Below are 11,714 nucleotides of genomic sequence, written 5' to 3'. Positions count from 1 at the left end.
CTCGCGGAGGCGCTCGATGCCTTCCATTTCTGTGATGTATTTGAGCTAAGGTTGGTTGAGTCCTTTTTTGTAAAGCTAGCCTTCTATTATTGTGAACCTACGACTTTCTTTTGGCCTCAACTTGATCTGAGGGGTGATGGTTCCCTTGCAGGTATAGGGTTATGGGGCCCTCCAATCTTCGGTCATAATGAGATTTACGATTCTTTGGTCGGTTGGGTCTTTTGTGATTCTTAGGCCTTCGGTGTCTCTTAACGAAGAGGTTTCGATCATGTGGAAGAATACATATGAGGGCATGGGATATCCTCTGGCAGAAGCCTTCGCTAGCGCGTCAGCGTCCTCATTTTTGTTTGTCTGTGTGCTGAAGCGTGAAGCCCTAGAACTGTTTTTCTAGACTGCACACTGTTCATCGGTACTGCAAGAGGACTGGTTCTCGAGCTACGAAGTCTTTCTCGATTTTTCCAGTGACGAGTTTGGAGTCAGTTTTCACTATGCATGTTCTGACATCGAGTGCTCTTAGCTTGTGGAGTCCTAAGATGACTGCTCCGTACTCTGCTATATTATTGGTACACTTGTCTGTTTCGAGAGCAAAACCGAGGCGTGTGGCATACTTGTACTTGGCGCCTGACAGAGCTGTTATTATTGTTGTGGCATCGACCCCTGCATGGCACTAGGCGCCATCACAGTGAATTGTCTAGAATGTTTCTGCATCTAGGTGGTTGGAAGAGGAAGGCTCTGTCCAATCTACTATGAAGCCGGTGAGGATGTGGGATTTTATTGTGCTTCTTGACTCAAAAAATATATTGTAGCCAGAGAGTTCGGTTTCCCACTTGTCAATTATGGCTGAAGCTTATGGGTTATTGAACAAGTCATTGAGGCTTCGATCTGTGTGCACCCTTACATTGTGCGCTCGAAGAAATGACACATCTTTCATGATGCCATGAGGACTGTGTATGCTATTTGTTAGAAATATGCTCTAAAGGTAATCATAGAGATGAGCATATTTCTTTGTATCCATGATATATATATATATATATATATATGTATGTATGTATATTGTTTAATTGAATATCCATGAAAGGCACCTTGTATTGGTTAGCAATTATGTGAATTGTTTGTGAGATTCTTTACTCGTATGGTTATTCTAAATGATGTCCCTAGTCAGAGTTGATGACTAGCACATGTATTAGTTGATGACTACATTTCATAAATCATGTACATGGAGATGTTAAACTAATAATGTGGGCACATGTATGACATGAGGCTGGACCAACCCAATGTGAGATATTGTAATATAGTTCTCTTTTTGCAACATGTATATTGTATCCTTAGACCTGAGATTGTCGCATGTTCTCAAGATGTGAATTAACTTACTTAGGGACTATCAAATGCTACTCCGTAACTGGGTAGTTATAAAGGTAATTTTGGGTTTGTTAGGAAACTTGTTGTGAGGCATGGTCAGTCAAGATGGAATTTGTCCCTCACTTCTTGAGAGAGATATCTCTAGGCCCCTCGAGTAATTCTATCAAGAAATGCATGGACGTGCTAGGGTTAAGTGTTAACCAATGAAAGGATTCAAATTCATAGTATCGAGAAAGAGAGGTCAGCTTAGAGCCAAACCAAATATCGTGAGACGAAGGAAACAACATGTACATAATGTTGCAATGGTTCGTCTGATATGATCTTTACGTACGCATAGGAGTTGACATGTCTTGATAGAGGTCGTTGTCAATTATTAGGCCAAGTAAGAGTACTTGGGTCATGTCTATATGTATGTGAACCTATAGGGTCACACACTTAAGGGGAAGGAAGCCTAACTCGTATTAGATCCGAAATTAGACAGGGCTTTAGGGTTACTGATGGGCCTCAGAGTTAAAGGCCCACCAGAACAGCTATATAATAAGGGACACAGGCGCGGTTAAGAGTACCCTAATTGGCCACCAGTAAACGAGCAGCCACCCGCCCCTTGCCCTCGCCAAGCCGCCGTCGTGAACCTAGCAGTTCGTAACGCGACGCTTCCTCCCTGTATATGTGGATACCTCGGAGGTGCTACATCTGGAGCACTAGGATGAACCGCGCGAGGACGTGAAGTTCGCTGGCGACTCCATAGCATAAATCGACGCGTTTGTCTACATCGAGACGTCTTCCGCTGCCCTGTGCGTCTAGTGGTAATTCCATGATCTATAACCACAGTAGTTCCTGGTTTTATGGGGTCAAAAATTTTGTTTTGCGCTATTGTAGCCTCCCCATAATCCTTCACTATTTTCTCCATCTTAGTCATATTGCATTTGGAGCTGTCGAGGACCTCAGAGACGAAGTATACGAGTTGTTGCTACAGTAAGTAGGCCTTGAGCGATTCAAAGGATGCTGCTTATTCGGGCCCCAAACGAAGTCCTTTGCTCCTCGTAGTGTCCGAAGAAAGGTAGGCTTCATTGTGCGGACTGAAAGTTAAATCTGTTCAACGCTGCCAACCTTCCTATCGGTCTCCGTACATCCTTTGTTGATTGTGGAGGTTGCATGTCCAAGATTGCTTTTATCTTGGTTGGATTGGCTTCTATACATCTGTGAGACACGAGGTAGCCCAAGATTTTACCCTAGCGAACTCCATGTATGTACTTCTCAGGGTTCAAGCGAAGTCTGGCTTCGCGCATTTTTGTGAATGTTTCTACAAGGTCAGTGTTGTAATATTCCTTATTTTTGCTCGCAACGACTATGTCATTGACATAAGTAAAGACATTGCACCCCAACTGCCCTTCTAGTACTATCTTTGTTAGTCTTGAAAAAGTGGAGACGATGTTTTTAGGCCTTCGGGCATACATATAAAGCAGTATGTGCCGAAGGGTTGATGAAGCTTGTCTTCGCCTTATCCTCCTCTTTCATATATATCTAGTGATACCCTGAAAACACTCTAGGAGCGACATGACTTTGCATCCTGCTGTTGAATCGACAATTTTGTCGATTCTAGGGAGGGCGAAGTCGTCTGTGGGACAAGCTTTATTGAGGCTTGTGAAGTCTATGCACATTCTCCACCTGTCATTTTTCTTCTTGACCATCACTACGTTTGCAAGCCAGGTAGGGTAGTCTACTGGCTTGATAAACTTGGCCTCAAGCAGTCTGTGCACTTTGGCTTTTGTGGCTTCAGTCTTTTCGTCTGACATTTTGCGGAGCTTATGTTTTTTGGGATGTATGGAGGGATCAATGCTTAGACTGTGCTCGATGGTTGTGTGGCTGACACCAACGAGGTTGAAAGCTGACCATGTGAAGACATCCTTGTTGTGACTTAGGAAGGATAGCAGTACGTTTGGTCTCCTCTATGGAAAGGTCTTTATTGATTAAGACTGTGTCGTTTGGTACTAAGGCGTCCAGGGGACTTTTTTGGCCTCCTCATTGCCCTGAATCTGAGCTTTTATTGTTGTTGCTTTTCAGGGCAATGGTTATTGAGGCCTTTGATCACTTTGGTGAGGCAATGTACATAGCGCTATCTCGGGACAAAGTCCCTTTCGGTGGTGCAAGCGGTCTGTTGGTCCCCGTAAATGGTTATTGCGCCTTGGGGGCTAGGATTTTCAAGCAAAGATAGCGCTCGTGGATGGCTGTTTCTAGTTTGTTTATTGATCCCTGTCGGGGACCATAATTAGGGGTACCCTCAAGACTCCTAATTCTCAGCTGGTAACCCCCATCATCACAAAGCTGCAAAGGCCTGATGGGTGCGACTAAGTCAGAGATCGGTCCATTCGAGGGACTCAATCACGCCTCGCCCGAGCCCAGCCTCGGGCAAGGGCAGCCGACCCCGGAGGATCTCTGTCTCGCCCGAGGCCCCCCTCCAGCGACGAACGTACTTCCGGCTCGCCCGAGGCCCAGTCTTCGCCAAGAAGCAACCCTGGCCAAGTCGCCACGCCAACCGACCAAATCGCAGGGGCATTTAATGCAAAGGTGGCCTGACACCTTTATCCTGACGCACGTCCTCCAGTCGACAGAGCCGAAGTGACCGCAGTCACTTCGCCGCTCCACTGACCGGCCTGACAGAAGGACAGCGCCGCCTGCGCCGCTCCGACTGCTGCGCCACTCGACAGAGTGAGGCTGACAGGCAGTCAGGCCCGGCCTCAGGCACCATAGAAAACTCCGCTTCGCCCGACCTAGGGCTCGGACTCGGGCTCAGCCCCGGAAGACGGCGAACTCCGCTCCGCCCGACCCAGGGCTCGGACTCGGGCTAAGCCCCGGAAGACGGCGAACTCCGCTCTGCCCGACCCAGGGCTCGGACTCGGGCTAAGCCCCGGAAGACGATGAACTCCGCTCCGCCCGACCCAGGGCTCGGACTCGGGCTAAGCCCCGAAAGACGGCGAACTCCGCTCCGCCCGACCTAGGGCTCGGACTCGGGCTCAGCCCCGGAAGACGGCAAACTCCGCTCCGCCCGACCCAGGGCTCGGACTCGGGCTAAGCCCCGAAAGACGGCGAACTCCGCTCCGCCCGACCTAGGGCTCGGACTCGGGCTAAGCCCCGGAAGACGGCGAACTCCGCTTCGCTCGACCCCAGGGCTCGGACTCAGCCCTGGCCTCAGCCGACGGTCTCCGCCTCGCCTGACCCAGGGGCTCGGACTCGACCTCGGCCACAAAAGACAGACTCGACCTCGACCTCGGAGGAGCCTCCACATCGCCCAACCTAGGGCGCGGACCGACCACGTCAACAGGAGGCGTCATCATTACCCTACCCCAAGCTGACTCAGGCTACGGGGAACAAGACCGGCGTCCCATCTGGCTCGCTCCGCCAGATAAGCAATGATGGCGCCCGGCACGCTCTGTGACGACGGCGGCTCTCAGCCCCCTTACGGAAGCAAGAGGACGTCAGCAAGGACTCGACAGCTCCGATAGCTGTCCTTCCGCCAGGCTCCAGCGCTCCTCCGACGGCCACGACACCACACGAACCGGGTGCCAAAACCTCTCCGGCTGCCACGATGGCATGTACTTAGGGCGCTAGCTCTCCTCCGCTAGACACGTTAGCACTCTGCTACACCCCCATTGTACACCTGGATCCTCTCCTTACGCCTATAAGAGGAAGGACCAGGGCCCTCTTACAGAGGGTTGGCCGCACGGGGAAGAGGACGGGACAGGCGCTCGCGTGAGGCCGCTAGCTCCCTCTCCCGCGTGGACGCTTGTAACCCCCTACTGCAAGCGCACCCGACCTGGGCGCGGGACAAACACGAAGGCCGCGGGATTTCCACCTCTCTCACGCCCGTCTCCGGCTGCCTTTTCCCCCCTTCGCGCTCGGCCTCGCACCGACCCATCTAGGCTGGGGCACGCGGCGACATTTCACTCGTCGGCCCAGGGACCCCCCGGTCTCGAAACGCCGACAATCCCCTTCCCATTATGGCATTGTATGGGTAGACCATATCGACTATGTCGAAGGTGACCTGCTCAGACCTTGCATTGTGGGTTGTGCCAAAGGAGAGAGGTAGTTCTATCTTGCTAAGTGGGAACATTCATTTTCCTTTGAAGCCATATAGTGGATTGTCAACTGGATGGAGTAAGCTGTGGTTGATGCCCATACGATCGAAGGCATGTAGGAAAATGATGTCCGCCTGACTCCCATTGTCGACGAGGACTTTGTCTAACTCCCAGCCTACTACATTACAGCTTATGACTAGCGCGTCTGCATGGGGGGCGCTACGACGATTGACATCTCTTGCATTGAATGTGAGTGGGACATGAGACCACTTCGTCTGAGTTACAGATACTATGATAGCAATGTGGTTGACTCTCCGGTAATGGTCCTTCTTCTAACGTTTGTACTTGAAGTCTGAACTGAACCCTCCAGTGATCATGTGGATGACCCCTCTAAAGAGTGGATTGGTTTAGTCATCTTCTTGTTTTGTGAGTGGGGGTGGGGGTTGATGGGGTTGCTGGTTTGTTTCGGGGGTGATGGAGGTTGGAGTGGTAATCTTTCTTGGTATTAGAGTTGTGGGTGTTGGGGGGCTTTGGTTATAGTTCTATTCTGGCTGGGGGTGGTGTGGGTGTTGTTTTTTGTAATGAGGATGGTGGTATTGATGAGGGTGAAGTGTGGGCGATAGCTCTTTGATTGTTTGCTAGGGCGGCTCTGGCCATAGCTTGTGGCGTCGAGCAAAGGGTCCAAAAACGAGTATAGTTCATCGAAAAGGGCTAAAATCTAAAAAAAAATTGGTCGTTCAAACATGGTTAATTCTGGTCGTGTAAAACTTTGATCGAGGTCGAGTTTGGTCTTCGCATGAACCACCTGATTCCCATAAAACAAAATTGAGATGAGTGAGAAGATAAATCATTAGATCGACCCTTTCTAAAACAGTATTCTTTTTACGTGCATTGTGCACATCCTCGTCGATGTACGTCACATAAAAAGTGGTGGCAAAACTTGCATATATCATCACATAGGAAAATCACGTCATTATTAAAAACTTACACACAAGGCATGACAACAACAGTTACACGAGAGATTGAAACAGCGATTCGTAATTATTGTTACCACGTGGCGCGGGTCCTCAAAAGTTCCATGCATCAGATGGACACCTACGCCGTCGCCATCTCCTCCCTCTTTTGGTGGAGCGTGTTCGCCTCCATCTTGCAGCACTTGCATGGCGGGCTCACTATCGGCACCACACCGCGCGCATGCGCGTGTCCATCCTGAAGCCCCTTCACGTGGGCGTTGATCTTGCGCGCGACGATGACGGAGTTAATGACTTCGTCGTCCGGGTGGTACACGGCAAGCACGTCGAAGCCGCTGCGACGGATGTCCTCGGGATCGACGATCGGGTACAGGAACCCTCGAGCCTCGTGGGCGCTCCGCACGATGAGAGCCGCTCCATCCGCCATGTGTCTGCCAAGGTGCGTAGCCACCTTGGCCTTGTCCTCGGCCGCCATGCCGACGAGCGCGGCCAGGAAGACCACGTCGTACTTGCGGAGCTCGTCCGTGAGGTTGGCGACGTCGGCGGTGTGGAAGAACATTCGCTTGCGCAGACCCTCGTCCGCGCGGACCAGCTTCCGTGCACGGTCGTTGGCGGCGGCGCACCGGTCGTAGTTGTCGAACATCACGTTCGGCAGGTGGCGGGAGGCGAGCACGAGCGAGCTGAACGGCAGGGGTCCGGACCCGACGAAGGCGATTCTGGAAGGTGCGATGCCCGGGACATAGCGAACCAGGAGGTCGTACTCCAACTTGCTCAGGTTGACGTAGTTGTTGAAGTAAGGGAAGCGGCCGAGATGGTCGAGCGGGTTGTCGAAGGCGGCGAGCATGTCGGCATAGTGCGCCTCGAGGTGGCCCTCGGCGTCGGAGCAGAGGCGGATGAGCTCCTCCCGCATCCTCTGCGCGTCCGTGCCGAGCTTGGTCACGTCGACGGGGCTCGGTGGGACGCAGGCCATGACGAGCTCGGTGAACAGCGCGTCGACGTCGGGGGATGGGCTCAGCGATGGCAGCTTGTTGATGGCGGCGTGGAGGCCGGTTATCTTCTGCACCAGGGCAGAAACCTCCGTGTTTGCATGGGCGTCGATCTTGCGCGCGATGATGACAGAGTTGATCACCTCATCGTCCGGGTGGTACACCGTCAGAACGTCAAACCCGCCACGACGGATGTCCTCGGGATCCACGATCGGGTATAGGAACCCGCGAGCCCCGTGCGCGCTCCGCACGACGAGAGCCGCTCCGTCCGCCATGTGCCTGCCAAGGTGCACGACCACCTTGGCCTTGTCCTCGGCCGCCATGCCGACGAGCGCGGCAAGGAAGACGACGTCGTACTTGCCGAGGTCATCCGTCAGGTTGGCTACGTCCACCGTGTGGAAGGACATGCGCGCGTTCAGGTCCTTGTCCGCGCGGACCAGCTTCCGCGCACGGTCGTTGGCGGCAGCGCACCGGTCATAGTTGTCGAATGTCGTGTTGGGCAGGTGGCGGGCGGCGAGCACGAGCGAGCTGAACGGCAAGGGGCCTGACCCGACGAAGGCGACGCGGGAAGGCGCGAGACCCGGGATGTAGCGGACCAGGAGGTCGTACTCCAGCTTGCTCAGGTTGATGTAGTTGCTAAAGTATGGGAAGCGGCCGAGATGGTCGAGCGGGTTGTCGAAGGCGGCCAGCATGTCGGCGTAGTGCGCCTCGAGGTGGCCCTCGGCGTCGGAGCAGAGGCGAATGAGCTCCTCCCGCATCCTCTGGGAGTCCGGGCTGAGCTTGGTCACGTCGACAGTGCTCGGCGGGACGCAGGCCATGACGAGGCTGGTGAATAGCGCGTTGACGTCGGGGGACGGGCTCAGCGACGGCAGCTTGGTGATGTCGGCGTGGAGGTCCGCGATCTTCTTCACCAGGGCAGCAACCTCCACGTTCTGGGCCTCCATATGGCAGTTGGTAGTTTCGCTGGTACAGTTGCGCGCGGTTGGGAAGCTGTTGCTGTGCACAAGACGCAGCTGATGATAGCTTGAGCTCAAGAGCAGGCAAGTGTTCGACAACTCGTGCTGCTAGCTTGACGAGAACTGGAACAGGGACTGAGGGTATATATAGAATGTTTCGCTCATCACTGATCTGGCCTTCAGACGATGCAGCATGTAAACTAAACTGATGGCAGCTCCAGTTGACGTGTGCAGGTGTTTTCTTTCTGATGAAGCGTGGACACATGTGGCTCTGAAGTAGTAGCTCATTACGTCCACGTCGGACGCGCATGGCGCGCTTCACGCGTCCACGGCCAAGGCCAGTTTCATGCCTCGTTCTGATGTGTACATTTCGCGGTGACCACCAGATCTTCAATACGTCCACGTCGCGCCCTGAAAGTGGTAGCCTATTTTTGGTCCGTTCCTGGAGTGGATTTGCCACGTGCCCACGTCCACTTCATGACCTTGGTCAGGCAACTCACCATCTCCTCCTGAGATGCCGATCTTCTCCCTCAATCTCATTATTATCTCAATAATAAAGGGAAGAGCAAACCAATCTCCTCTCTTTCCCTCTAATGTTGCAAAGCTACAGCTACCAATATTAATATTTAGCTTGGTCTACAGCAAAGTTACAGCTACCAATATTAATATTTTTATCTGAACTAGTTTAGATGACTAAATATTTATTTTAAATTTACAAATTCAAGTTCTTTGATTCTTTTCCAAAAGCAAAAAAACCAGACCTCTAAATGATCAGTATATACCAACTACGTAGTTATAGACTATCGTGAGAGCTACAATTTTGGTGAATACCAAGCCAACATCAGAGTTTGTTTGAAAAAAGTAAATATTAAAATCAGAAAATTAAAATCAATATCTGGGACTATAAACGATATTGTCGGGGACCATAATTAGGGATACCCTCAAGACGCCTAATTCTCAGCTGGTAACCCCCATCAGCATAAAGCTGCAAAGGCCTGATGGGCATGATTAAGTCAGGGATCAGTCCACACGAGTGACTCGATCACGCTTCACCCGAGCCTAGCCTCGGCCGAAGGCAGCCGACCTCGAGAGACTTCCGTCTCGCCCGAGGCCCCCTTTTTATGGCGGACACATCACCGGCTCGCCCAAGGCCTTGGCTTCGCTCAGAAGCAACCTTGACTAAATCACCACACCGACTGACCAAATTGCAGGGGCATTTAACGCATAGGAGGCCTGACACCTCTATCCTGACACGCGCCTCCGGCAGAGCCGAGGTGACCGCCGTCACTCCACCGCTCCACTGGCCAGTCTGACAGAAGGACAGCGCCGCCTGCGCCACTCCGACTGCAGCGCCACTCGACAGAGTAAGTCTGACAGGCAGTCAGGCCTCGACAAAGGCGCCACGGCGAACTCCGCTCCGCCCGACCCTAGGGCTCGGACTCGGGCTAAGACCCAGAAGACGGCGAACTCCGCTCCGCCCGACCCCAGGGCTCGGACTCGGGCTAAGACCCGGAAGACGGCGAACTCCGCTCCGCCCGACCCCAGGGCTCGGACTCGGGCTAAGACCCGGAAGACGGCGAACTCCGCTCCGCCCGACCCCAGGGCTCGGACTCGGGCTAAGACCCGGAAGACGGCGAACTCCGCTCCTCCCGACCCCAGGGCTCGGACTCGGGCTAAGACCCGGAAGACGGCGAACTCCGCTCCGCCCGACCCCAGGGCTCGGACTCGGGCTAAGACCCGGAAGACGACGAAACTCCGCCTCGCCCGACCCCAGGGCTCGGACTCCGCCCTGGCCTCGGCCGAACGACTTCCGCCTCGACCGACCCCTTGGCTCGGGCTCGGCCACGGCAACAGAAGGCAGACTCAACCTCGGCTTCGGAGGAAACCCCACGTCGCCCTGCCTAGGGCACGGACCGCCACGTCAACAGGAGGCGCCATCATCATCCCACCCCGAATCGACTCGGGTCACGGAGAACAAGACCGGCGTCTCATCCGGCCAGCACCGCCAGAGGGGCAATGATGGCGCTCCACAAGCTCTATGACGACGGCGGCCCCTAGCTCTCTTACGGAAGCAGGACAACGTCAGCAGGGACTCGACCGCTCCAACAGCTGTCCCTCCATCAGGCTCCGCCGCACCTACAACAGCCACGACATCACGCCAGCAGGGTGCCCAGATCTCTCCGGCCGCCACATTGGCATGTACCTAGGGCGCTAGCTCTCCCTCCGCTAGACACGTAGCACTCTACTACATCCCCATTGTACACCTGGATCCTCTCCTTACGACTATAAAAGGAAGGACCAGGGCCTTCTCAGAAAAGGTTGGCCGCGCGGGACCGAGGACGGGACAGGCGCTCTCTTGGGGCCGCTCGCTTCCCTCACCCGCGTGGACGCTTGTAACCCCCCTACTGCAAGCGCACCTGACCTGGGCGCGGGACGAACACGAAGGCCGCGGGACTTCCACCTCTCTCACGCTCGGCTCCGGCCGCCTCGCCTCTCCCCCCTTCGCGCTCGCCCACGCGCTCGACCCATCTGGGCTGGGGCACGCAGCACACTCACTCGTCGGCTTAGGGACCCCCCTGTCTCGAAACGCCGACAGTTGGCGCGCCAGGTAGGGGCACGCTGCGTGCTGACGAACAGCTCCCCGTCAAGCTCCAGATGGGCAGTCTCCAGCAACCTCTCCGGCCCGGGACGGTGCTTCGTTTCGGGACTCTTGAGTTCATGTCCTTCGACAGCAGCTACGACATGACACTTCTTCCACCGCCGCGCGACTACGACAATGGCGGCCGACAACCCGCCCGCCGGCGGCGGAATCGACGACGTCTACCCCGCGTGGTGGAAGAGCAACATTCGGGCTCGCTCCGTTCTCTCCCCCGCCAACGGAGGAGGAGGCGGGGCCGTCAAGGCCAGACGGGAGGCCATGCTTCGTCGGCCGTCGAGCGAATCGACGCCCCCGACGCCCCGACGGAAGGCACGCCGGACGTCGACCTCGCGTTCGAGACGGAGGCAAGCGCCGTCCCCCCGCGGCACGCTGACCCCGAGCAAGAAGACGACGCCGGCGCGCTCGCGGAAAGCCTGCAGGACGTCGCCCTCGAACCAGAGACGACGGCGCAACCAGTCCCCGATGTGACTACGTCGCTCCACGTCGACCAAAAGGTAACGACTAACTCCCATCTTGCGTCATTTCGACTCGGCCTCAACCCGCCAAACGACCTCGTTTTGGCGGGCGCTCTCATTGAGGCGAGTGCAACCCCACTGAGGTTCTGTATGCGGTCGCCTTGGGACCAACTGACGGACGTCTCGACCTACGGGCCCTCTGGGTCCGAGGAAGATGACGATCCCAGCATCGGTTGGGATTTCTCCGGACAT

At 54.8% G+C, this 11,714-nt stretch overlaps 1 protein-coding gene across 1 annotated transcript; it reads right to left on the bottom strand.

Annotated features, from left to right (window-relative positions):
- Nucleotides 1-6,356: 6,356 nt before the first annotated feature.
- Nucleotides 6,357-8,588, bottom strand: LOC103634563 (nicotianamine synthase 2). The gene has a single exon (XM_008656706.3). The coding sequence runs from the start codon at nt 8,334-8,336 to the stop codon at nt 6,531-6,533; it is 1,806 nt and encodes a 601-aa protein (XP_008654928.1). The 5' UTR covers nt 8,337-8,588; the 3' UTR covers nt 6,357-6,530.
- Nucleotides 8,589-11,714: the final 3,126 nt, after the last annotated feature.

This window comes from Zea mays, chromosome 1, assembly GCF_902167145.1.
Source record: "Zea mays cultivar B73 chromosome 1, Zm-B73-REFERENCE-NAM-5.0, whole genome shotgun sequence".
NCBI lineage: Eukaryota > Viridiplantae > Streptophyta > Magnoliopsida > Poales > Poaceae > Zea > Zea mays.
The sequence above is the reverse complement of the archived record's forward strand: the minus strand, read 5'-3'. Positions and strand labels throughout refer to the sequence as shown.